A 27,711-nucleotide genomic window follows, 5' to 3' on the forward strand; every position below is an offset into this window, starting at 1 on the left:
AATATCTTTTCAATTACTCCTTTTTCTTTTTTTAAAAGATTTATTTATTTATTTATACAAGCACTGGGTACAGTCAGAAGCACAGGAGGGTGAGAGGATTCACCAGAGCCAGAGCGGGGAACAGAACAGGCAGAAGGACCGAAGTACACTGCTCAGGGGAGCAGGAGAGGTCTATGCGCCATGTGGGACCCTCCTCTGGTGGCCGGGGAGCAGCCGGGGATCGAACCGGCGCTGCAGAGGCCACAGGCAGCTTCGCAGCCCAGCGCTCAACCACTGCGCTACTAGGGGAGGCCCTACTCCTTTTTCTTTATGCTTCCTGCCACTGCCTTTGTCAAGCTATCGCTTTTTAAAAAAAAAAAAAGATTTATTTATGAATACAAGAGCTGGGGTGTAGGCCAGAGTGTGGGGGGCAGGGGAGAGGATTCACTAGAGACAGAGTAGGGAGCAGAATAGGCAGATCTACTGAGATACACTGCTGAGGGGAGCAGGGGCGAGAAAGAAGAGGTCTGCTGTGCCATGTGTGTTAGCTCCCTGGCCAGGGATGGAACTTATACTGCAGTGGCTGGCAATAGCTTCATAGTGCTGAGACTTAATCCCCTGAGCAAGGAGGGAAGCCCTATCAAGCTATCATTCTTTCCCTGATGTTACTGCAGCAGCCTAATAGTCATCATCTATATTTAGTCCTTTCCTTTCCACCTCTACTTAACACTTACCAGTGTAATATTTCTGAACTATAAATCTCATGCTGTTGACTGATCAGAATCTTTCAGTGATGTCCCTAGTCTGTAACAGAAGGTCTAAGCTGTCTTGCACAGCACAAATAGCTTAGGCTGCTTGTCAGGTACATCAATTATTCTTCCTCTGCCAAACTTAATGACCTCTAAATGCCCTAAGTGATCTGTTTGATTGCTCTGTTACTCTAAGTGGTTCCATTGATGAGAAAGCTCTTCCTCTCCTAATCTCCGAAAATAAATTCTATTTTTTTATAATTCTTTTTCTTTCATTAAAGTCACCTTTTCTGGAATAAACAGATTTGTTGACAATCACTTGCTAGAAGGCAGACTAGGCTATTCACCTCATTTGTACCACTACTATAGAACTTGGGGCACTATATTAAGCATTTTTAGCTTCATCAGTAGACTCTAAAGTTCTTAAAACGTAAATGGTATCTTTGAGTCCCTATCATTTATACAGTGTCTGGCATAATGAGCACAAAAAAATGTCTGAATAAAAGCCTAACTTTAAATATAAGCCTAACTTAAGTATTCACCTTCAGTCTAGCAAGACAAGAAGCTCCTCACTGTCTTTATTAATTTTTTATTCACCTATTATACACAGTGCCTGGTGTACAGCAGTCTCTGGACAGGGTAATTCTTTAATAAGCAATCATTCATAAAGTGATTTAATTAGCAACCATATTAAGATTAAGTGTTCACTATGAAGAATCAATAGTGTGTAACCTCCTTTGGAAACATTTTCTACCATTCCAAGAGAATAAAAATCCACATAATACACAAACTGTATTCTCCAGTACTTTATTTATTTTCCCTCTTTCAGTCACTTACCTGGTGCAAACGATGAAAAATTAGTAAACCCAGGTAGGTTAAACAAATTTACAGGCTGTGTTGGAAAGCTGAAAGGACAAAATAAGCTGGGAGAAGGAGGGTGTGATGTACTGCTGCCTCTTTCCTTGCTTCCAGGTTTGTCAGTATGCTGATTTTGTTGTCGCATAAGTTCACTTAGCATTTGTTTCAACCTATAAGAATTTAAGAAGTCAGTAATATAAAAATCCGTTATATCACCATCTATTTATATTCAGAAAAAATATACATAAGAATGACTTATGTAAGCATGCAGAATAGTCTAATGCTCTGATATTTACTCCAACGAATATGTGCTTGTCCTTATTTCAGTTAAGTTTTAGAACAAGAACTGAACTTATTAGCACTTTTATGAGAGTAGGCTTAATTCTAAGAAATGATCTTATTGTTGTTTAAAGCTTTACTGAGATAATTTACACACCATGTAATTCCTCTTTTTTTTAAAAACTGCTTTTTTTTTTTAAAGATTTATTTATTTATACAACTACTGGGGTTCAGGCCAGAGTCACGGGAGGGTGAGAGAATCCACCAGAGACAGAGCAGGGAGCAGAACAGGCAGGAGGACCAAAATGCACTATTGAGGGGAGCAGTGGGTGAGACAGGAGAGGTCTGCCGCACCATGAGGGAATCTCCCTGGCCGGCCGGGAATCGAACTGGCGACGTGGAGGCTGCGAACAGCCTCACAGTGCTGCGCTCAACCCACTGTGCCACCAGGGAGGCCTGACACACCATGTAATTCTAATATAAATCTATAAATCTAAAGTTGACATATACATTTTTAAAACAAAATTCAAGTCCACCATACTAAAAGGGAAGACTGGGCAAATGACTACTTATAAATTTCTCAGGTGACAGAATGTTCAGATATACAATTTGGCTGATGTCCTTTTCTCCCAGAAACACCCTTGCTCATTTTTAGTACTTTATACAGTCTCACTACTTCAAAGAAACAATTACCTTTGCACATTATTCTGTTGCCAGGTGAGCTGAGTATAGCACTGGTTCAGCTGGTGCATTATAAGATGTACTTGAGGAGATGCAACATTGCTGGGCATAACACTATAAGGACCGGTGAGGAGAGTTTGGAGCAGACAAGACAGAGTCTATGGGAAGGAAAATTTTCATAGAGTCACTGATGATTTGGAAAAAATTTATACTGCTTCAAAAACAATATTAAAATATTTTTTACTTTCATAGTAAACTCTACCTGCTGGTCTTGCATCAAAGTCTGACAAATACTGACACTGAAATCAAGCTGTTTCTTTAACTGATTGATTTGTTCTTGCCATTGTTCTTTCTCTTCTACATAAGAGAGTTCTGATACCCAACGAAGGTTTTCCTGACGTTGCATGCTGATATTCTGTTGTCTTGTCTTGGCTAAAGGACGATAATTTCCATCCGCTGAAAAAGGACGTTTGTTCTTCCACCTAACAAAATTTACAGCATTGGGTGATCATTCTTATGTAATTACTTGATTTTTAAAATCTGTCAATAAATCCGATCCATAAGTCAGTTTCTTTTTATATTCAAAAGAATTAAAAGGTATGGAGAAGAGGTAGGGGAAGATTCTGTATTTCTAGCCTTGGACAGTTTAAAAAAAAAAAACTTTTCCAAAAAAAAAAAAAAAAATCTAAAAAACTCTCCCCCAATTTTTTTTCCATCTGTTTTACACATAAGTATCCATTTAATTCTGTATTCTACAAAACCAGAAAGAAAAATAAATTTACAAACATTTCCCCAACCTTCATGCTTTAAGCTTAGTCATACAACAGTCCATCATCAAGTGGAAGTACTTAGCTATCTTGACACACGAAACGACGTTTACAATTATAAAAAAAGGTAATGACTCTGTTGACAGACCTTCTCACTATTAATGATTTAAAACTTTTTAATTCCTCAAAAGAGGAGCAAAGATCAAAGCTTATGAATCTTGGTCCATTCTAGTTGGGATCTGTCTTGATGACACTCTTCTAGTATAATAAAACATATTGGGTCATTGTCACAGGTCCCCAGACACTCTTCTAGTATAATAAAACATATTGGGTCATTGTCACAGGTCCCCAGAAGAGATCTCCTAAAAATCTTAACACCTCTGGGATGATAGGTGTCTTCTGTTATTCAGAATGAGCCCCTTTCAACCAAATTCAAGTTTGCTCGGCTCTTGGTAGGCCCTAGATAGCTTCATGATAGGGAGGGTCACTAGAAAAACCAACTAGGTAATTAGGGGATTGGGATTTTCAACCTATTCTCCAACCTTCAGGGAAGAGCGAGCTAGAGATTTTGAGCTTAATCACCAATGTCAATGATTTAATCAATTATACGTATGTAGTGATGCCTCTCTAAAACAGAATTCTGGGTTGGTGGATACACTGAAGTGCTGAGAGAGAAGCCCCATAACTCCTTCCCCAAATGCTTCTCTTTCATTTGGCTGTTCCCAAGTTGTAGCTTTTATAGTAACTCAGTAAACCTAAGTGTTTTCCTGAGTCCATGAGTTGTTTCAGCAAATTATAGAACCTGAAAAGGGATTGTGGGAACTTCCAAATTCACAGCTAAGTCAGAGAGAAGTGTGTGAATGCCCAAGGGCTTGGAATTTATGACTGGCATTTGAAGTAAGGGCAGTCTTGTGGAACTGAACCCTTTAACTTGTGGTCTACCCTAATTCCAAGTTAGTGTCAAAATTAAATTGAATTGTAGGATATCCACTTGGTTCAGAGAGCTGGGGAGTTGCTTGGTATCAGAGCTAAGACTCCTCAAATGAGGCAAAAAATTAAAATTGTGAAACTAACCTATTTTTAGTTTCCTTTACACCATGGGAGTTATGATTCACACTGTTAGGAGGATAGATAGAAAAGTTATCATTGGAACTGGCATCTTGCTCTTCTTCCTCTTCCTCTTCATCTGTCCGAACAACTCCTTCAGAGAGGTAACCATCCTCCTCTCCTTCTTCATCTAGTGCACACTGGGTAGAACCTCCCCAAGTTGCCATTGTTCTAGCAATTAAGAAATATAAAACATGATCATTCTGGAGATAAGCTAAATACTTTATCAATTACTATGTATTAGACATTGTTCCAAATTATATATATACACGCATTTGTGTATATATAAAAGTTTGTTTAAGCACAGTGACTACAGGATAGGTGATACTCTCCCCACTGCTGTTACATAGAATATATTTATTCTGCTTCCACAAAATAATGTTTCAAATAAACTACAATAGTAATCATACCCTCTGGAAAGTTTATCCAACTAAGTACCCCCTTTCTACAACTTTCAGCTTTCCTTGAGTGATAAGGCTGCCTGACTTAGGAAGGCCTTAGGAAGGTGATTTTAAGAAAATGATTTAATCAACTCTTACTTTTCTGTTCTACTTTGTTGAGGAGTATATAAGTTTTCAGATCCATCACTTCTCAATGAAACAGTCACTGGAGATGTTGTTTCAGCCAGACCTTGCCTCCTCTGATGTTCAGCCATCAAAGCTTCAAGCTGCTTTCTTCTTTGTCGCAGCTCTTCCTTTAACATCTCATGTCTTCGCATTTCTGACCACAGCTATTATTCCAAAAGTTAGAATCTAGTGTTAATATTTGGATTTGAATTTAGTCTTAGAAAATAATAGGCTAATATAATTAGTACCAACAAAACTTTCTATTCTCACTCTATCCTTTTTACACTGCAATATCTTTGTATACTAAGTGCCATTTTAATGAAAATAAGCAGCACCCAAATATACTTCAATGACATTTAGAGAGTTATGATGTATTCTACAAATCACATATGAATAAATGCCAAAGGATAGGTCTTTCTGAGTGGTTACCATTTGCTATAACTATCCACTATATAATTCTGCCAAATATAAGCTAATAAAGAGCAAGACTATTTTAAAAAGATCCCAACTTAATTACTTTTGGAAGCATTATTTCTTTCCCCAGTTAAAAGATACTAAACAGACAACATTTAAAAATCAGTCTCACAAATATTCTAAAGTATACTTCAGATGTGACTTAAAGCTCAAGAACAATAGGATACAATATATAATACCTCATTATCCACTACTGAAGAGTCTTCAGGCTCAAAAACAGATTTGCTTGTACTAGTTTCATTTTCATTAACAGCTGGGGTTGAGGTAACAGCTGGCATATATTTTTTTGTGGGGCAATTACTGGTACCAGTGGCTGAAAGCTAAAAATGAATTAGTAAAAACTATTAGGAGAAATTAAAGTAGTTATGTTAATTTCATAAAAGCAGTTATTTTTACTACTATAGCATTCTAATACCCTATTTACTTTATTATCAGACCTGAATTGCCATCATGATCCAAAGAAAAACTGTAATAAGAAAACAAAGATGAATACACAGCCTAAAGTTGATTAGCAATAACCCTTAAGAACAAGAAACAAGAGGAATAAATTTCATACATTCAACCCAACACCAGCCTATGGTCCTCTGGACATCATTCCAATCAGGGAAAAGGATTAGATTAAGTAGAAAAGGTTAGGAGCCTAGAAAATGAAAGTTATATTTATAAACATTTGATGTGTTTCCCTTTCTTTGAAAAATAAAACCTGACTGAAGAATGAAATTAACCATCAATTGTAGGAAAAAATCTCAAGAAGAAATTGTAGTCCCTTCTCATATTGACCCCTACTCCTGATTACTTAATGTGGTTAGATTGTTCATTCTGTTTAACATCAAAGGCCCATGCATAAAGTACTATGTAATAAGCCAAAGTACACATATTTAACTTCAAATGTTTTAATTCATTTCCTTAGATAACTCATGGTGGCTTAAGGGCTTTAAGTCTACTTTAAATCAGTAAAATATGGAAATACTAGTCCATAACTACAAAGCGCAAATCAGAATATTTTAAGTTACAAATGTTCTAAATCCGTAGCTAGTCTAATGAGTGAAAGAAATGATATACTCAAAGTCCAGTCCTATGTGCTACCTTTTCCACAGTGTAAATGTATAGCCCTCACCATTTTACCTGTTGTTCTATTTATTAGTCATAAAAGTGCTATAAAAGCTCTAGAAAGACAAAGTACTTTCAACTGACATTATTTATTTTTTTTAAAGAACCATCTATCTATGCATACAAGAACTGGGATACAAGCCAGAGGCGAAGAGGGTGGGAGGATCCACCAGAGACAGAATAAGGCAGTTTGACTGAAATACACTGCTGAGGGGAGCAGCCGGCGAGTCAGGAGAGGTCTGCTGTGCCATGTGGGTTGCTCCCTGGCTGCAGTGGCTGCGGATGCTTCATAGGTTGCGGTCCTAACCCCTTGCGTTACCAGAGAGACCCTCAACTGACATTAGATTTTAAACATCTTTTCCCAGCCAAATGGAAAGAAACACATTTCCTAATTACCTGTAGGTCAGGACATGCTTTTTGTAATGCTTGAATTTTCCCTTGAATCTCAATCAATTTCTTTCTTTCTTCCTGCAACTGTTTGAGCTCTCTCTGTTGCTGTTGCAGTTTCGCCTCATAAAATTTCTCTCTACAAATAAATTGACATTATTTGTGGACTTCAATATAACTGATAACATTAAGCACGATATAATACAGCATCTAGGTTGAATACAAAAACCACTACATTTTAAGTAAATAAAAGTTCTAAGCTTAACACACACCTTGCCTTTTCATTTACCCCAACATCTTTCTGTGTTTTACTGGCATTTCCTCTGGTGTTATTTGTATTTTGTTTGGTGCCATCTTCTGCTGGGTAGAAATCATCCAAATTTGAAGTATTGGCAGAAATAACTCCTTGATCTGCTGCATCATCATCCTAAAACAGCACCATTATATTAAAATCTTGATGTTACTTAATTCATATCTTAATATTACCCATTTGTAAAACATACATAAAAATTAAAGCAGTAAAAAAACTACACGAATTTTAGAAAACAATGAAGTTCGCCTTCTACCAATGGCAAAAATAGCATATTTAAATTCTGAGCTGCCAATTACCCAATAATGACAAATACTAAGTTGTTTTTTTCTTACCTACACCATATACTGAGCTATCAATTAAGAGATTTCAAAAGAATGTGAAGATAAAAAATACACCACTGACACTGAGAACTCTCATATTAGTTTTTCTTTTATGTTAACAACTTCAAATAACCAATGTCCATTATCACTTGCTGTGTTTAAAATTTTCCATTTTCTCACTTTGGTCTTTTATTTGCCAAACAAGTGCCAATGGATATCAATACAAAATAATGAAGAATATAGCATCTCAAATCTGTCTTAACTAGGGGAAAAAATGAACGAAGTTTCTATCAATAGGAGAGCCATATCTCCTGTTGAAATCAATGTACTTATTAAAAGGGTTAAGAAGGTAAACAACTGCATTTTCTTAAAAATATTTAACTATGTATTTTATATTTACTCATGTTGTCCATGCTTTCTCTGAGGATGTAATGTGAAAATTCAATCTTTAGGAACATTCTAATAAAACATTCAAGAGTTAATCTCATTGAATTATTAAAAAAAAACCAATCAATTTTAAGTTTGTAGACAGGTATTATTCTGGTCTTCACATCAGTCTAAACTCTAAAGAAATTTATTGCTAGTATGTATCAGAAGATTAGAAAGAGACGGAGTTGAGATTCAAGAACAAAAACTGGCCCATGAGGCTATTGAACAAAAAGTGAAAAAATAAAGTACAACAAAAAATACATAACAAAACTGCCTCAAGTTTCAGATGGTAGTATAAGGCAGCCTGATCAACTGAAATGCTGTTATTCCAATACTAAAAACAATTAACTTAAGAATTATTGTTTTAATATACATTGCATTACAGATTAAGGAACTGAAAGAGACGATCATCTGGAGACTCATAAAAGACATAGCTTCATTAAGGGTCACAGGTTTTGCAGGCTAATCTAATCAATAACTTTATATAATCACGTAACTATATGAAAATTTAGACCTTTTCCTGGGTCTCCTGGGAAACAGGATGTAGAGAAAGACTACCCTTAGTAAGTAAAACATGCTTTAAACTAACATAAAAACTTGGGAGTTTGGGTTCATATTTTTTACTAGCTCTCTTTTGGGGGAGGCCATTAATCTCTCGGGATTGCAGTTTCCTCATGTATTTCACATCTTAGCACACACCTAAAGCAAAAGTGCGCTACTCAACATAAGCCTAAAATTAAGCCTGATTAATCAATAAGCCACCAAGTAACTCATCATTTCTGATTTATTTCTCCTACCTTGGCTAATATGAGAAAAGGAATCTTAAAAGAAAAAAATGGGCAAGTACTAAGTACAATGGCATACAAGATGTTATTTGCTTTAGATAACATTTTAATTTTCTGAAATGATAATGCAATTGTAAGATCGAAGTTCAAAAAATAAAAAAGACATTTAGAAAAGTTTCTTTTCCAAACCTGTCTCCCAATCAATTTCATTCTCTATTGGAAACCAATGTTACCAGTTACATATCCTTCTACAAATTTACTTTGAATATATGAGCAAAAACTTACATCTATGTATATAAAACCATGTGTTTTATACATGTTGTTATGTTTGTACAAATGTATTTATAATCCTTCTTTCTCTTAATAGCCCTATTTATGAAAGTGAAAATTTGGAAGAAGTCAAAAGACAATCTCAGTAATGAATAAACAAGCTATATGTCAATAAATTGTAAACAAGGGTTTAGGGAAATGGACTCATACACCACTGCTTAGTCATTTGGGAGAGCAATTAAGAAGTGTCCCTTAACATTAAAATGTGTATAAACTCTAACATTTCTATTTCTTTTTATCTACTCTTAAAAAAATACAAATTCTGATCTGATACCTTGGGAAATTAACACCTCTTTAATCTATTTAATACTTATTTTATTGAGATGTTACCAGTTCCACATGATACAAGACTGTAGTCTTGAGTAAAATAAACAAACACACTAATTTTTGTAATAGTTATACTGGATCACAGTGATGTCATTTGTTTATGTATTGCTTATGGCATCTTCTATACTGAATAGTTTTGACAAAGAGAGTATGCCCCACAAAGCCTAAAATATCCATTAACCCATTCTAATGGAAAAGGTTTGCTTTTCTAATATATGGAATATATTGTGCTAATAGATCCTTAACCTGGAATATAGTAAACTCAATAATAAAAGTGTACTAGTATAATCATTATCAAACACATAGATTTACCTTAATGCACTATTAGTTTTGATAAAACTAAAAAAACAAAACAAAACAAAACAAAAAAAGTATTTACCTGTACCATAGCAACAAGATCTTGTAGCTGTCTAAGCTTCTGTTTTGCAGCCATAAGTCTGCTGATCTTCTGTTCAAATTCAGCATCTTCTGGAGCCTCATCAACCAGACTGCTCCTAGGACTAGATAAGGAAGCACCACTGACCCTTTCCTCTTCTGCTTCCTCTTCTTCCTCATCATCTTCATCCTGTACAACATGAATCCCCTGTTCTCCTTCTCTATTATATCGACAATCTGCTGAAAACATGTATCATTGAAATAATTTTTTTAATAAACTTACAAGAATACTAATGAAAAGATAATCCACTTCCCAAGAATACAGCAAAACTGTGAATATATCAATCATACCTAAAGAAGGCATGTTTAGAGCCCGTATGTTGGCAGATCTATTATTAATTTCACAATTAGAATTAACTGATCTCCCATCTCTGTTATTAGAAACACACTGTGCATTAGAATTACTATTTACTTCATTCCAGGTTGTAGCTACGGGTGGATTTCTGAAAGAAAAGAGCCTGATGTTATTTAAGGTGAATAAAAAGTTTCAGAACTACAACAATCCCAAAACTTATGAACATCACTGACTATTTTCCATTTAAATTCAAACTGTGAATAACTGGCACTTTCTTTTTATTAACTGTCTGCTATTTGGAAATTTAAGAAGAAAATATCTAAAAAATTAATTACACCTAAAAATAAAGAAGTAGGTGAAGGTTAAGTTAAATACTTCATGATTTACTTGCATTTGATCTTACAAACAGCAAATTGACTAAACCACCAAATCAACACTTCCTTGTTTTCTTTACAGGGCAAGTATGATCACACTGACAAAAATAGCAGTTTTGTAAGAAGTTTAGTGAAAGACAAATAACACTGAACTGAGTGGCTTTGTTCTGTACTAAAAGCACTAAATTAGGATAAGTAAGTTAGAAAATCAAACTTTAAAAAAATTACCGAATGTTAGTAACTGGTTCAGAGTTTTCATTCTCGGAATCATATTCTGACTCCTCAGTTTCTTCATCTTTTGTGTTTTCATTTACAGCATCTGTCATCATATCTGATGTTTGCTCATAATAATGAACTAATTCTCTTAGCTCATTCAATCTCTTTCGAACTTCATTTAACTTCCTGATAAACAAAATATATTAATAGCCCTTTTTTGAAAGCTAAAACCCTACATTATTTTCAAATAATAGCAGCCAGCACAAAATTTAGACCTAGTCAAACATCCAGGGGGTGTAACTGTAAAGTAATGAATTTTAAGAATACCTCACTCAAAATTCCATCATTGTATTTTCTTACACTGCATCAGGGTCAAAAGCATTTTGAAGTGTCCTTTTAAGTAATCAATCACAAATGTTAACAGCATAAAACTCAATGTCAAAAATACTCCCAGGTTTCTGAATAAGTATTAAAAATGTGAAGTACTGGATATTCAATGTAAATATTACCTCTCAGGCAAAATGGTAGGTGCAGGCATTGAATGCAATATGTAGAGATCTACAAATTATGTTTACCAAAAATAACAATTAAGTTTGTTGAGTTTTTCTAAGTGCCAATTTTGGGGGGAGGAATCCTTAAAACACTTTTATAAGCAGGTATATTATCATCCCTATTTTTCATGTGAAGAATCTAGAGCCTGGGGTCTAGATCTTTTGAACAGAGGATTCTTATCTGTAATAACAGCTATTGCTAAACCATTAGTGGAAAATGGGAATAACATTAGCGCAAAGAAATTACCTGTTATTACCATATCCCATTTCTCTCGGACAACTCTAAGATGTACATATAACATACTGTACGCTTCCCCCACCATATCACTTAAAGCTGCTTATCATATTAAATTAGTTTTTCCAAAACTTTCAACATAAAGGAAAAAAGCCTCAGAATTTACTCCCATTATTTAATTCTAATCTATGTAAATAATGTTTGTAAAAAATGTTTTACTGGAGTTTTTCAGTTGGATTTAGATGGCCTTCATTTTCACTCTCATTCTGAGAAATTAGAGAAGCAGCAGGATAAGAAACGGGTGACGTGAGGCTATTGGATTCTCCGTTGACAATTGGTGCTAAGCCCACAGGAGCAGAGGGAGCTGAGGCTGTAGTTCTTTGATCTGCACTCCTTTGTGGAGAGGCTGAAGAAGGCACAACTACCAAAAAAAAAAAAAAAAAAAAGTAAAAAGACCAGTTACTAACTTGCACAATTTGACTGGATACAGAAAAATTAAAAGTCAAAATTATTACCATCTTAAACTCTGCAGCTTTAAATTTTAGAAATTTAGGGATACAATATATCCCTCAATCAGAGTTAAAAACAGAAGGGAAAGAACAAGAAGAAATAAATAGTAACAACAAATATGATACTCTACCTTGGGAAAGTATTTAGAGTAGTCATATGTTATTGTTGGTTCTCTGGTAAGTTAAAAAGGGTTGCTGTATAATGATGTGCAGTATACCATCTACACATCTTGATAGGACAGTCCTAACAGATTAGGTCCTTAAGGGTGCTCCAAATCTATAATTCAGAGGAATCATAGCTCACCTTCAGAAGAAAACTATTCATGTTTCAAAATATAATGCAAAATTGATCAAGTGTCTGTGGTACAAAATACTATGAAATATATTCAGCAATAAACTTTTCTAATTAGATGATGGTTAATCCTCTAGTCTTTGAAATACATATTACTTTTCTGTCCATATAGAGTGGACAAAGATATTTTATGCCTTCAAAGGTAATAAGTAAGATTAAGAGTTTCAGCAATTCTACTACTACTTTAAAACTTCTCAAGGACCACACCACAATGTTAATAGGAAAAGTTCCTTATTTTGCACCCAAGAAGAACAACTAAGAATTAACTAGAGAAATATAATACTAAGAGAGTCCCACGGCTTGGGGTGAGATTTAAATACTATTAGTACCTCAGAGGCCAACATAGACTGCACTAGAGAGGACAGTGAGAAGATTCACATTTCACTGGATGGAGAGAAATACCTGGAGGCTGTAGTCTGGATTGGGGAAACACAGCTAGGCTGCCAGTGCAAACCAGGGTTCTATTTATTATGGCCACAAAAGGAATTAAATACCTTGGAATACATTTAACCAAAGAAATAAATCATATACCTAAAACTATCAGGCATTGCTGAAGGACATAGAAGACACAAAGAGATGCAAAGGTATTCCATACTTTTAGGTTGGAAGAATTAATATCATTAAAATAGCTGTATCATCTAAAGCAAAATACAAATTTCAATGCAATCTGTCACAATCTCAGTGACATTCTTAATAGAAATAGAACAAAAAATTATGAAATTTATTTGGAACTACAAATAAGACCCTTAATAGCAGAAACACTTCTGAGGCAAAAGAAAAAATGGAGGTATCATGCTCCCAAATTTAAATTCTACCACAAGTGATAATAATTAAAACAGTTTGGCATTGGAATAAAGAGACACAAAGAACAATGGAAGAGAATTGAGGAACCAAAAATAATACCGCCCCCCCCCACACAACTAATTTACAAGAAGCCAAGAACTTACAATGGAATAAGGAAAGTCTCTCCAATAAATAGTGTTGGGAAAAATGGAGAGTCATATGCAAAAGAACAAAACTAGACCACTGTCCTAATACTTTCCTAATCAAGGCAAATAAAAACAGTGAGATATCACCTCATACTTGTGAGAATTATTTAAAAGGAACCAAATTTAGGGGTTTCCCTGGTGGTACAGCGGGTTGAGCGCAGTGCTGTGAAGCTGTCTGTAGTCTCTGCAGCACCAGTTTGATTCCTGGCTGGCCAGGGAGATTCCCACATGGCGCAGAAGACCTCTCCTGTCTCACCCACTGCTCCCCTCAGTAGTGTATTTCGTCAGTCTGCCTGTTCTGTTCCCCACTCTGTCTCTGGTGAATCCACTCACCCTCCCATGCCTCTGGCCTGTACCTCAGCTCTTGTATAAAAAAAAGAAATTAAATAAATCTTAAAAAAAAAAAAAAAAGGAAACAAATTAGAGACTGGAGAGAAGGGAAACCTTATACACTATTGGTGGAAATATAAATTGAAAAGCCATCATGGAAAGCAGTATAGAGATTCCTCAAAAAATGAAAAACGTATTCCATATGGTCCAGTTATCCTATTTGAGTATTTACCTGATTTAAAAAACAACAAAGTATTGTGGTGATACATGTCCCCATGTTTACAGGAGCATTACTTACAACAAACAAGAACTGATAATAACCTAAGAGTCTATCAACTGACAATGGAGAAAAATGTGCTATCTATATACAACAGAATATTCAGTCATGGGGAAAAAAATGGTATCCCACCATTACAAGAGCACAGAGATGGTATTATGCTTAGTAAAATAAGACACATCATATAATTTTACTCATATGTGGTATAGAGAAAACAAACAGATGAGCTAAATAAAAAAAACTTTAATTAAAATCAATTAGTGGTTATCAAAGGGAGGAGGAGTGTTACATCAGAAGTGGGATAATGGTATAAGGGACAAAATTGAATTTTTAGCAGTGAACTCAATATAGTACATACAAACACTGATTTCCAATGATGCACAACTGCAACAATATATAATACTATAATGCAATGTTGTTACTTCAAAAACAACAACAACAACAAAAAAACAACCAAAAACTATTGTCACTTACCTCTTTCTCACAGCTGCTATAGCTGCTTCCCATAAAACCTCTTCACTCTATTCCTTGACTGCTATACCTTTTGCTGTGCCCTCAGTTTCCCAGTGCAGGATGGTGGGGATGATTTTTTTAAAAGTCATTGGTGGGCAGTGTGCTGCTTTCTTTATGTGTATAAAATGACCATAAGGTCTTGAGTACAACATTAGAATTTTAAGTGTTTCTTTTGTTTAGGAAGCGGAACACTGTGATCAGATTATAATCAAAAAGAGACCAGCAGAGGGAAAATCAAGGAGTATGTTCAGGGAAAATAAAGGAACATGTTCAAGGCAAAAAAAAAGTAAGATTCTTTTGGGGGTGGCAGAGAAACAGGTGATAGGCAAAAATAAGGAACAGGGACTCCAAGATGTTGCTGGCCTTTTCTTTACTAAGACAGCAGCTGGGATGTTGCAGAATACTGACCAGTTGAGGCTGCCCCTACTGAGTCTCATTTCCAATGTAAAAGCACCTATCACTAACTGGGTAATAGGCAGGAGCCAGGCTCGAGAAGACAATACAAGGAAAGCAAGTGAGAACTAGCAACCAGACGCGAATTAGACAACTTCTATAAGGCAGAAAAAAATAGGTGCCATAGTTTAGTTAGGAAGATGACTACTGCCTTTCCTATGTAACTAACATAACTAGTTTAACTAGAATGACTATGCCTTTTCTAGCCCCTTCTGAGATGACTATGTATTTTTAAGACAATTTAAGTTATGGACTTTCTCCATTAAACCATATGTACTATGTAGTTTTTATCTCTTTTTCATATAAATACTTTATAAATCAGGTTCATAGGTTTTAAATCAAAGTACTAATTTGGATTTGTTTTTAAAAGAAAATTTTGAATATTCTAAAAACTACATTATTATATCCAAGTAGCTCATAATTCTTTCTTTTCTACCTTTCCCTTATTAAAATCCTATGCATATTAAAATCTGACCTATCTTTCAAGGTTCAACTTTCTCCTTTCCCTTGTCTGAATTATAGCTCTACCATTTATTGGGCTTTTATCATATAATGCCTTGCTACTTAAAAAGTCTTCACCTGTAAGTACTATTTTTTCAGAAAAATTTTATATTTCTTAAGGAATATGTGATCATTTAATTCACCAAATATTTTACTATCATGTGCCAGCATATATACTAATGTGTATGCTAATATTGCTAAGCCAGATTTACTTACATGATGAATTGTTCAGATGCTGATCTCGAAGTGTATGAAGTTCTCCAAGCAATTTGTCCATTTTTTGTTTCTTTTCCTGTAACACTCTCATTTTGCTAAAAAGTTGAACTTTCTCATCAGGTAAATGATCCGAAACAGATGGATTCCTGCTCTGGGAAGCCTCCCTAGTTAATGAAAGACTTTCTGCCTGTCTTCTATTGTCTGGAACAGCTGGAGGCTTATATATATTAAAAAAAAAAGGAAAAAATAAAACTAGTGCAATTAAAGGTTGCATCTTCATTTATAAAATGCATGAATATTCTTATAAAAAGAAATAAATATTTGCCAAGGTTGTGCTAGTGGTTAAGAATATGTCTTTTCTATTTCTTATCTCCAATTAGATACTGTTTTCTGATATGCCACTCTATTAAGTGTTATCTATATGTATATGTGTGTATGTTATTTTAGACACATTTAATCTCACACTGGTTTTGGATACACTGGATATTATTACTACCTGGACCTAAATTCTTCTTTTGCCATCTTTTTAGAACTACTATCCATCATAAAATTTAACTACTTCTTCTATCAGTTTTCCTACTTCTTTCTGTGTCCCTGTAGCTAAAAAAAATTATGAAACATTTCAAAGTCCACCAAGGCTTTATCACTAATCATATAATGAATAATCACCATCGGGCTTAGTCAAACCTTAAATATTTTGTTACATCTGCATCAGTTCCATTTATTTATTTATTTTTGCACAGAAGAACTGGGATATAGGGCCAGAGGTGTGTGGGGTGAGAGGACTCACCAGAGACAGAGAGGGGAGCAGAACAGGTGGATTTACTAAAATACACTACTAAGGGGAGCAGCAGGTGAGACAGGAGAGGTCTGCTGTGCCCTATGTGGGTTAGCTCCCTGGCCAGGGATCGAACTCAACCCGAAGCAAAGATAGTGCTGAGATTTAACACACAGGCCACGAGGGTGGCCCCATCAGTTCCACTGATTTTTTAGGAGAAATAACAAGTTACAGATAGCTAAAGATTTACAAGTACCAATCCCCAATTCCATTACTCTCTCCAGAGATAACCAACATACACAAATAAGTATCTACCATTCTTATAAATGTTTTATCTCCTTGTCAACATGTAAGAGTTTCTCTGAGGTAGGTCACTGGAAAAAATTTATCATAAATTACTAAATGACTCTCCAAAATGGTTAGACCGTATAGTCTTTTACTTTTACTTGGTGAGCAGACCGGAGACAATGTATCTTTAATTTAATTTAATTTAATTTAATTTAATTTGACCTTGGGCCTCCCTAATGGTGCAGGGATTGAAGACAGCACTATCAAGTTATCACCAGCCACTGCAGCACAAGTTCGATCCCAAGCCAGAGAGCTGACCCACATGGTGCAGCAGACCTCTCCTGTCTCGCCCACTGCTCCCCTCAGCAGTGTATTTTAGTAGATCTGCCTGTTCCACTCCCCACTCTCTCTGGTGAATCCTCTCACAGTCCCACCTCTGGCTTACACCCCAGTTCTTGTATGCATAAATAAATAAATCTTTTTTTAAAAAATTAATATTTAATATGTTGAAATTTTGCATTTTCATAATTTACAAAGGTCATCATCAAATTATAACACTTATTAACTCTGAAATTAAGCTTCAGAACATTCTTATAATTGTTAGTAAAATATTGCAAGAACATAGATTCCAACACAACTTAATTTTAAAAGCTGTAACCATTACCAATCTTTAAAAGGAAAAAAAAGTGTCACCTAGTAGGATATAAAGGGAAGATTCCACTTATTACTTCATTCAATGCAGATTTGCTTCTAATTTTGTGTTTCTCAAAGTCTAGTCCCCAAATTACTAACGCTGGAATTATGTACAGGGAAGCCCCTGACAAGGAATCTTCATTTTTTAAAGCATTGGGCAGGTATGTTTATGTTCAATGAAGTTTAAGAAACACTATTTCTGGGCCTCCCTGGTGGCGCAGTGGTTGAGCGCTGGGTTGCGAAGCTGCCCGCAGACTCTGCAGCGCCGGTTCAATCCCCGGCTGTTCCTCGGCCACTGGAGGAGGGTCCCACATGGCGCACAGACCTCTCCTGCCGCCCGCTGCTCCCCTCAGCAGTGTGCTTCGGTCCTTCTGCCTGCTCTGCTTCCCACTCTGGCTCTGGTGAATTCTCTCACCCTCCCGCACTTCTGACTATACCCAGTGCATGTATAAACAAAACAAACAAATAAATAAATAAATAAAACATGCCTCTATTAAAAAAAAAAAAAAGAAACACTATTTCAATTAATGTAATTATAAACTCAAATTATGTAAAAATTTTAAGTACCTGAGAGTCACGAAGCTGATTATGAAATCGCTGTATTAAATCATTCAATTCTTCATTAAGTTCAGATGTGATACTGACTCCAGATAAACTGCCTGTATTTTCTGTTACAACTGCAAAGAAAATTAACAATTATTCACTAAAACAAATACACTCCCTTTTCAATTTCTGAGAAGCCAAAAATAAATTTGGGAGCAAAAACAAAATGAAAAATAATCTCTCCTAACATAATTTAAAACTAGTTAACCCTCGGATTTATCTGCTAACATCATTTTCTGGAGTTTCCATTTGATTGAAAATAAAGGAACACTAACAAAACTAGTTTAGTTGTTCATCTTTCTATCCCAACATAAAATGAAGGGTACTGTTGTGTCCCAATCAAAAATAGTGAGTCCATGTAGTGGGGGTAGATACAGGTAGGTTGGGTTGGGAGGCTGACAGGGAAAATGGTAGTCTTTCAACACAGCTGATACTGACATGTCTTAATACCTACCAGAGTATCAATGCCCTAGAACAGGAACTGGCAAACTTTTCTTAAACACTCAAATAGCGAATATGTTAGACTTTGTGAGAACAGTTTCTGTCTTAATGACTCAAACCTGCCATTGTAAGACAAAACAACCACAGGTAATACATAAACAAAAGGGTGTATGGTTGTGTCCCATAAAACTTTATTTTATGCAGTGGGTCAAACACAGCCAGCCATAGCTGACAGAGTTGAACAGATATTTATTGAAGAACTATCTGTAATACAAGCCACATTAAAAGACTACAGTTTGTATCTTCCTAAGGCTACGTATTGTAGTGACAATTCTGAGAACAGTTACTGTTCTACTACCCAACAGCTCCCTGCTTATTCTCTTCAACTTTAAGAGAAATACTGTAAATTGCTTCTTTTTCTAAGGAAAATACTAGCTTTTTTTTTTTTTTCACTGAGAAATCAGAATTTCAGGGCTGGATGGAATCCTATATATCTAGTCCAAATTCCATTTTGAAAAGAAAAAAGCTGAAGTCTAGATAACTAACACAATTTGATAGTTAGCACATTACAATTATATTACCTCTTTTATATAGACTATTAAATACTATAAATTTGGGTTTTCATCAGTTTTCCCTTGCAAAGTATCATAAATATAAAAGGAAATCGCCTTCAAAATTACTAACCAAAAGTTCTTTTGATATAGTATATAAATTCCTGTTAATCCTATTCCTTGTCTCTGTCTCATAATACTACTTTTGAAAAAAGAAATTATCTGCTAATTTAAAATGAAAGTTCATATTCAGAACTAGAGCCAGACCTAGAATTCAATAGATCTGACTCTACTAAAATCCCATATAAGCCTAGATAACTTGCAAACTGTGTTAAGAGTTCCTTCCCTATAAAATGGGGAATATGGACAACAGCTCTAACAGCTAACCCATAATTTTGTGATGATCAAAGGACAGGATGTAAATATAACTATTTGAAATAACATAAGCCAGTCTTTTAAATCTGGTATTCCAAACTTGCAATATACATATTTTTTAAAGTATTTAAAAAGTTAGTTATTAACTAGTCTTGGTCATTACAGTAGAATTTTTTTTCCCCCTCAATCACCTATTTCCTAAATATAAATGTAGAAGCTAAATATGCTTTGTATTTTGTAAAGGAAAAATGAGAATGAAAATCTGTAAAATTATTACTATGTACTACATATATCATATGTAACTATATATTAAAAATAAGTTACTTGCAATTTATAAAGTTCCTTATAAAAATGCAAAATTAAATTATGTGTAACAGAGGATGGAGTCAGTGGACTAGGTGGATAGGAAGATGGGTTGAATAATGACAGGGTAATCTCAGTGAGGAAGACACCTCCAGGAAATAAATTATTAGACTGGGATGGTGGATATAGATTATGAGAATAAACCTTACTTTTATTGCATTTTAGTAAGTAACAATTTGTTTTCAGCTTAATGATAAACACCTGGAAGTGATAAGAAAAACTACAATATTAAGACTAAAAAATTCAATATAATTACCACCAAAATGATATACAACTATCAGGGGAAGAAGAAGATAGAACATTTCTGAGTCTCAGTAAGACTATATAGAATATACATTCAAAGAAACTAGCATGTATAATAGAATACCAAACTGAAATAACTACTACTAACTTCAGAAGTTAAAGATGCTCTATAAATTTATTTACTACTCAAAGTTTTAACCTTTCTTTGCTAGGGAAGAAAAGTACAAGATCTCAATTGAATAAAATATAAAAGGGGAGGGCATCCCCTGGTGGCACAGGCGGTTGAGCGCAGCGCTGTAAAGCTGTCCATAGCCTCTGCAGCGCCAGTTCGATCCCGGCTGGCCTGCGAGGGTCCCACAAGGCGCCACAGACCTCTCCTGTCACACCTGCTGCTCCCCTCAGCAGTGTATTTTGTCAGTCTGCCTATTCTGTTCCCTGCTCTGTCTCTGGTGAATCCTCTCACCCTCCCGCGCATCTGGCCTATACCCTGGTTCTTGTGTGCATAAAAAAAAAAAAATCTTTAAAAAATATATATATAAAAGAGGAAATAAAACCATCAAGAGGCTTTTCAATCTGAGATAAAAACACAAAACTACAATCTGACCCTTTTACCTCTTAAGGGTACTTTCTGACGAAAAGGAGAGCAAGATGGCTGTCTGCACATTACAATATGATGGCCAGAAGCTGTCCCTGCAACCTTTTCTGCATAACCAGAAAAAAGCAAGGACAGGATAAGCCTCACATGTAGGTTTCTAAACTAGTTAACAATCAAGATCTGATTATATGATAACCAGCATCCACCTTATTGAATCTTGCTTATAAAAATATTTTAAGTCCGTAGCATACCAGAATCATCCATCACAGCAATAGCTTGCTCTGCTTTATGTTGCAGAGCAAGAAGGGCAGCTTGTCGTCCCTGCAGAGCTCTCAATTGTTCCTGCTGTTGTAACATCCTTTTTAGTAAATCATGCTGTTTCTTCAAATTTTCTATCTCTTCTAGAGGTTCCTGTTGAGGGTCTCTGGCCTGGAAAATAAGACCAACAATACTTACATCTGACTATTAATATTCATAGTTCAATTACCAATGGCAAAATACATACACAGATTCAGTATTAAATCTATAATCCTACATACACTTTTAGTAGACTTGAAGGAAAAGAAGTAAAAATACAGACACAGCCTCTGACATTAAGAGTTAGGTAATTTAATGGTAAAAAGCATAGGCTTTCATGGCTGATCATGAGGAGAAATTCCCAAAGGAAATTAAGAAAAACAGCATACAAACAAAAAGACAAAAAAAAGGCCAAGGACAGAAATTTTTAAAATACATTTTCTATCTGATAAAGCTAACGTGAAAGGCTTTACTGTAACTGTATCACATTACATAAGCGTACAAAAACGCAGAAAATTTTACATTTTGTATTAAAAATGCCATTACTTTAAAATATGCTCACTGGGGGCAGGGGCAGCACAAAAAACTATGGAGGAAGACTACGGGTGCTCTGGTGGTGGGAGAGCTATGGTGACCACATCTGAGGAAAGAAATCCTGTATTGTCAAAAAATTACAAAAATGTAAAACAATGGCACTTCATTAATAATAGTCATTAAAAAAAATGCTTGCTTAGCTAAGTCTGAGAACACAAAATAGAATACCTTAAAATACTACCTCAAAAGCTAGATTATCATTTTACCTTAATAGAGAACAGATTAAATAGGTGGCACTTGTAAAAAAATTATGAAATTTTAAGTATTAATAATTAATCTATTTAAATGTCACCCCAAAAGAAAAAAGTCAATTGAAGCAACAAGATTTAAATACAATGCAGAAACAGTAATTATAAGAAAATTAGCATGAAATTTATACCATAATAGCACTTTTCATCACTGATTTGCCTCAGGAAAAAAAACTAATAGTTTATGCTTTTACTTAATATTTATGTTAAATATTTCTATTAATCTAGGACTATTTGGTCAATTTTAAATTTGCATTGTTATCAAATTTTTACTGGAGTTAAGTAGTTACTAGGTTTCCTTAGTAATGAAAGTTACTAAGGGATATAAAGAAGATAAATGATTTCAAATTAAAAATTCAGTGAAATACTTTCCCTATATACATTTAATTCCACAGAAATAATGGTGAACACAGAGGAATTCTTTCCTGGGTAATAATCTTGACTAATACTATGCAAAAACTCCATTTTACTTCTCCAAGCAGAACTCATCAGTTGTGTGAATAAGGAAAAAATGAGTAACTGCTGGAAATATTTTACACTGTAAGTTTGCAATTAATAAAATTACTAAGTGGGCAAATTTAAGTACACGGCTCAAAATTAAGCAACTGCAGGAAGATCAAAGAGTTAGTGATATACTATGATTAGGATATTTGATGTACATATCAGAGACTTCCAGTCAGTGCTATATCCTGTACTGACTGACTAGATTTCATGAAATAATCTATATTGGTTAAGTCACTACTCATTGGAGATTTTCTGTTGTCCTACATTTCCAATAAATTAAAACCTTTTCTAATTCACTACTATTTACTCTGTTCTTCCCATGTAAGTGGAATTACCTTGTTAACATTTACATTTATTCCTGTCAAAATTCATCTCTTCATAGTTCTGGCTTACTTCAAAACTGCTGACATCTTGAAAAAACAATTTGAGGGGGGAGGAATAACTATCAAAAGCTGGCCCTCTCAGATTAATCTAAAATAATTCCAAAAAAAGTCACTGGTGAAATTTAAAACCAGGCTCAAACAGGTGCAGATTCCTACCTAAGGACACACAGAAATTTCTGCAGGTTCATACTAATCAAATACTAGAGCAAAGTATCAAAGGGAATTAAATTAAACATTATGCAAATAAGGTAAAAAGTTATCAGGGAAAAATACCTTCAAGAATGCATATCTCCAACCTAATTTACAATCCTCCCATTTCTCAAAAATTGTCCAGACCTCAGGACATCCCTAAAGCCATCTAAGAGTTTACTAGACAATTTATCGCTATGGACTCTTAAAAAGCAAACTTTCTAAACAACGTTAATCCTTGTTAATTACATTTATTTGCAAAACTTTGACGGTCTAAAACTTCAGAATTGTAAGGAGTTCTATAAAACTATTACCTTCGATTTTTCGCTAACCCAAAAGTGAATTCCTAATAATTCTCAATCAGTGGGAATTTATTACTGCTTAATAATTTCGCATGCATAAAAATACACATCGGACAAATACCTACAAAAACTGATCAAATATAGAGAAGATGAGAAAACAGAAATAAAAAGACCGTACCAAGAAGACAGTACATGCAACAAAAAACCAAAAAAGAGGCCCACTTTTTTGTCACCTTCCACAAGTACTTATAGATTTAAAAAAATAGTTATCTTTAGAATAAGATCCTGAATTGCATACAAGTTAACAGTCCAATTTCAGAAGACCCTAAGTCTTCTTTTCCTCTCACCAACTAAAGTTCCTCCAGTAATTCTTCATGAATCCAAATATATTACAGCTGAAAGGACTTCAGACAACATGTATTCTAATTTTTTCATGTGAAAGGTGAGGAACTGTAATCCCAAAGAGGTTAAAACTGTGATTTATCCAGTATCATGAGTGGGAGGAATCAAATCTAGTTCAGTGTGTTTTACACCATATGGTACCCCAAAATTATGTGTTTAGATAGTTCTAAACAAGAATTCCATGATACAATCTCTAAAGAATAGTCTGGTTTGGGAGAGAAAACTAGCACAAATGAAATAACTAGAAATGATTTAAAAAAGCCAAAAAAATCAGAATTTATACCCTTATAAATTTCTCTAAGAGATAAGATAAAGTGTGTGTGTTGGGGGGGGGGATGAAATGTGAAAACAATGAAGGCATGAGCAATAGCGGAATGTTCCTTTTAAAAAATTATGCAGAATGCCATCCTGACTATAAAATATTCCACAAAATGGATTCTGTGCCTATAGGCAGAATTTGAGAATATCAATCATTTCATATCAAGCTACAACTCACAAGACAGCTTTAAACTGTAAATCTCAGTTAAGACCTCAACTTCTTTTCCTACTCACCTAACAAAAGCACTACATTTTGAAAGGATATTAGGAAGGATGAAAGTGGGGTGGAAAAAACAACAGATTCTGTAGAGCAGAGAAAGAATAGTTAGTTGATGGGAATTAACAGCTTTTTCTAAGAAATTAAAATCATTTTATGAACAAAGTTCTGATAGAACTAAGGAATGAGATGATAAAAGAATCATACTGGCATAAATGCAAGAAACTAGTTTAAGCGACTTAAATATTCACTTAAAAGGACTACACAAGTAATTGTTTTTAAGCCTTTTTCCTAAGCGCCTTTATGCAAATAATGGGAAATGCAAACATTAACAAGTAAGTCAACTGGGTACTTTCAAAAAAAAAAAAAAAAAAGGAGGAGGTTTCTAAAAGAAACAAAAATACAAACTAAGTAACACAACAAAAACATTTTATTCTTAGAAGACAGGAAAGCAAAGCGCTTGCTTTTCTTTTTTCTTTAATGAATGATTATGAGAAAAGTACTAACGTAATTTAAGCCATGAACAAAAATATCAAAGACAAAAGGCAACTAAAATGTCAAGGTTTAAGAATGTTATATTTTGAACTCTCAATAACAAAAGAAGAAAACTGGATAAAATTTCCTATCCTTTATTAATGCAAATTAAATACAGGTGCCAGAGGAGCACAAGAGAGCAGAAAAAAGAAAAACACTAAGGACAGCATTTTACAATAGAAAATTACAGCCTAATAAAAACTAACCACATTAATAACTTACATATTTAAGAGTAACAGCAACAACAAAAAGCAAGTACGGAAGAGGAAATATGAACAAAAGAGATGCTCATTTAGAGACTTCCCAAATTAACAGCGTTAAGTATACCTTTGAGGGAAATCCACGTTTTCGGCTATATTTCCTATTAGGCCTCAGTTCCCTGTCATTCTGAGGAGGCCTGTCACCTTTCCCTTTGGAACTTGTAGTAACGTCAAAGTCTGAAACCTGTTCATGTGAAGCTGAATTCCCTAGTTTGTCCTCAATGCACAGCCGAATTCTCAGACTAAAAGATGCCTCCTTTATTAAATAGTGTAGCATATTAATTTTTTAAAACACACACTCCTGTTTGACATACAAGCCAGTCTTATGAATAAAAACAAAAAATTTACCAGTCCATCTTTTTAAAAAAATCAATCCACCCTCCCACCAAGTGGCAGTAAACTTAAACTTTGAAGTTTCTGTACACTAGACTGTTGGTTTACTGTAATTAAATGAGTATCATATCCTAGGCAATTTCTAAGCTACAAAAACCACTAAGGCACATTTTAACGTTTATTTTGCTATGTTATTAATAAACTTTCATAATGTCATGATTTTAAGTTATGAAATAAATTCTCACGTTGAACACTATATATGCTAGAATGTAAACAGTAATAACCAACTATAGCATTTCCCGCCCTTTCCCAACAGAATTCCTTTACCCACAAGCTCCAACCCCTTTATTACTGTTGGAATGAAATGCAAGGAAGAAAACATTCCCAGCACCACTGTTAATAGAAAAACTATTTCCCCACAGAGAATCCACTCTTCAACAAATGTTTGGATCAAGTCTTTGAGTATCTCCTGGTGAAAATAATGTAGAAAAAAAAAAATTGAAATTTCCTCTTCAAATTAGGAAGGGCAGGGAAAAGAGGTAGATAAGAAACTATGCAAATCAGTACTAAATGGAAACAAACCCCCAAATTCCTAATGCTGAGTGATGTTCTGGAACATATCTCAGAAACACACATTGTTAGCCTTTCACAAAGAAAAGCTCCACTGGTAATAGGTGCTAGTGTCTGTTGAAATAAAAATGCTTGAAATCACACTAGTTTTGAAGCACACTGACTTCCATGAACTAAGATGACTATAAATCTCCCTCAGGTTTCTCTGAATTTCTTATTATTTTTCCAAGAGACAGTATTTCGATAAATTTCATTTTGCAGGTAGAAATTATATTTCTCCTCACTATAAATAACAACGTAAATGTTACATGTCATATTTTCTAGTCTTCTCAATTTTTTGGCCATCTGTTTCGCTACAGTTCTAGACTGAGGAATGAGAAATCCTAATAGGCTAATGTGCCCTCCATGGAAAACGAAGTTTAAGTCTTTTCCGATAGACAATAAGATAAGCAATCACTAATGATACTCTGTACTTGCAGCCCTTATACCCGTTATGAATTTTAACTTTCCCATTGCTCCTGCAAATGAATAAAGCTGTGCTTAAGTAAACTAGAAAAGCCATGTTTCTGCAAGCTGAAGAAAAGATATTACTAGATATTATATCAACCATTAAAATTATTAATGTTAGTAAATAAAACTTACAAACTTCTGTGTTTTAATACAGCATTAACAATTTGAGGGTTTCTTCCCTGAAATATACCTTCATTAAGGAATGCCTACAAAAATATCACGATGAAATATGGGGGCAAAGTTTAAATCTTCATTTCCAGCACTTTAATTACCGAAAAGCCGCTTACCGTGGTATCTGAAGCCTCAGACCGCACATCTATGTTTAGCGATGTGCTCTCAGCTACAGAACCAGATCCCACAGCTGAATCTATAGTCCGAACATCCTCCTCCTCATTTTCTCTAGCCTGAAATATTTTAGTAGTATAAATCATACAACTATTAAAAAGGGCAATAAAATGTCATAATGGATGGCACGATTTTTTGAAAATGTTAATTCCTCTGGGGTGGCACCAGAATGTCATCGGTATGTGCACACTAATGCAAAAATAACTCAACACAGTATTTAAAATGTTCAAAACTTACAAGAATTTTTTGGAGAAATTTCATATATGACTTTTCTTGTTCTTTAAGGTGATCTATCAGATGAGTAAGGCGCTCAACGTTAGCAGACCTTTCATTTTTCTCTACAAGATCTTCCCGCATTGAACTAGCTTTAGTAATATAGTCTCGAATCTGAACAAGCCTGCTTACAATCTGCAATGGAAATTATTTTTAAAAAGCATGAAAGTTAACAGTATACAAAATTGAGCGCAATTCATGCAGCAGCAACAATTTCATAGATTTTTAAATTGCCAAATGTTACTTCTGTTTTTTTCCATAAATAGTCACTTGCAAAAGATTTGAATCAAATTTAGAACTCAATCAAGGCATATCTGGCAATAGTAACAACTCCAACTACTGTTAATTTTAATAAATCCAAAGTTAGTTTTAATTTATGTGACCCAAAAAATTTTATTTGTAACACTACATCAAACTCTTATTTTTTTTTGAAAGATTTATGCATACAAGAAATGGGGTACAACCCAGAGGTGTCAGGGTGAGAAGATTCACCAGAGACAGAGTGGGGAACAGAACAGGCAGACTGACTGAAATACACTGCTAAGGGGAGCAGCGGGCAAGACAGGAGAGGTCTGCTGCGCCATGTGAGTAGCTCCCTGGCCGGCTGGGGATTGAACACAAGCTGCAGAGGCTTCGGATAGCGTCACAGTGCTGTGCTTAACCCCATGGCCCACGAGGGAGGCCCCACTTCAAACTATTATTTATATAAATTTCTTTCTAATGTTTACATAGTAGCTCTTTACAAAAAAGTCTTATACTTTCATCTGAAAGCATTTTTCAAGAGAATTAGATAAC

At 34.8% G+C, this 27,711-nt stretch overlaps 1 protein-coding gene across 15 annotated transcripts in view; it reads right to left on the reverse strand.

Annotated features, from left to right (window-relative positions):
- PCM1 (pericentriolar material 1) overlaps nucleotides 1-27,711 on the reverse strand; it is a gene marked incomplete at both ends in the record, with an annotated part of 69,939 nt that overhangs the window by 36,550 nt on the left and 5,678 nt on the right. For 5 of the 15 annotated variants that reach the window (XM_084232160.1, XM_084232159.1, XM_084232157.1 and 2 more), the window contains 16 exons: nucleotides 1,566-1,756; nucleotides 2,559-2,704; nucleotides 2,809-3,028; nucleotides 4,388-4,591; nucleotides 4,960-5,150; nucleotides 5,640-5,780; nucleotides 6,967-7,096; nucleotides 7,230-7,384; nucleotides 9,841-10,076; nucleotides 10,188-10,339; nucleotides 10,794-10,967; nucleotides 11,787-11,973; nucleotides 15,708-15,924; nucleotides 18,034-18,143; nucleotides 20,889-21,066; nucleotides 26,881-27,051. In XM_084232160.1, the coding sequence (XP_084088286.1) occupies nucleotides 1,566-1,756; nucleotides 2,559-2,704; nucleotides 2,809-3,028; nucleotides 4,388-4,591; nucleotides 4,960-5,150; nucleotides 5,640-5,780; nucleotides 6,967-7,096; nucleotides 7,230-7,384; nucleotides 9,841-10,076; nucleotides 10,188-10,339; nucleotides 10,794-10,967; nucleotides 11,787-11,973; nucleotides 15,708-15,924; nucleotides 18,034-18,143; nucleotides 20,889-21,066; nucleotides 26,881-27,051 (2,803 nt within the window). Of the gene's footprint in view, nucleotides 1-1,565; nucleotides 1,757-2,558; nucleotides 2,705-2,808; nucleotides 3,029-4,387; nucleotides 4,592-4,959; nucleotides 5,151-5,639; nucleotides 5,781-6,966; nucleotides 7,097-7,229; nucleotides 7,385-9,840; nucleotides 10,077-10,187; nucleotides 10,340-10,793; nucleotides 10,968-11,782; nucleotides 11,989-15,707; nucleotides 15,925-18,033; nucleotides 18,144-20,888; nucleotides 21,067-26,585; nucleotides 26,703-26,880; nucleotides 27,052-27,711 lie in introns of those variants that run through there. The other 10 variants (XM_084232156.1, XM_084232164.1, XM_084232162.1 and 7 more) reach the window with 5 other exon arrangements.

The sequence above is a fragment of the Talpa europaea genome (genome assembly GCF_964194135.1).
Source record: "Talpa europaea genome assembly, chromosome: 4".
In the NCBI taxonomy this organism is placed as follows: domain Eukaryota; kingdom Metazoa; phylum Chordata; class Mammalia; order Eulipotyphla; family Talpidae; genus Talpa; species Talpa europaea.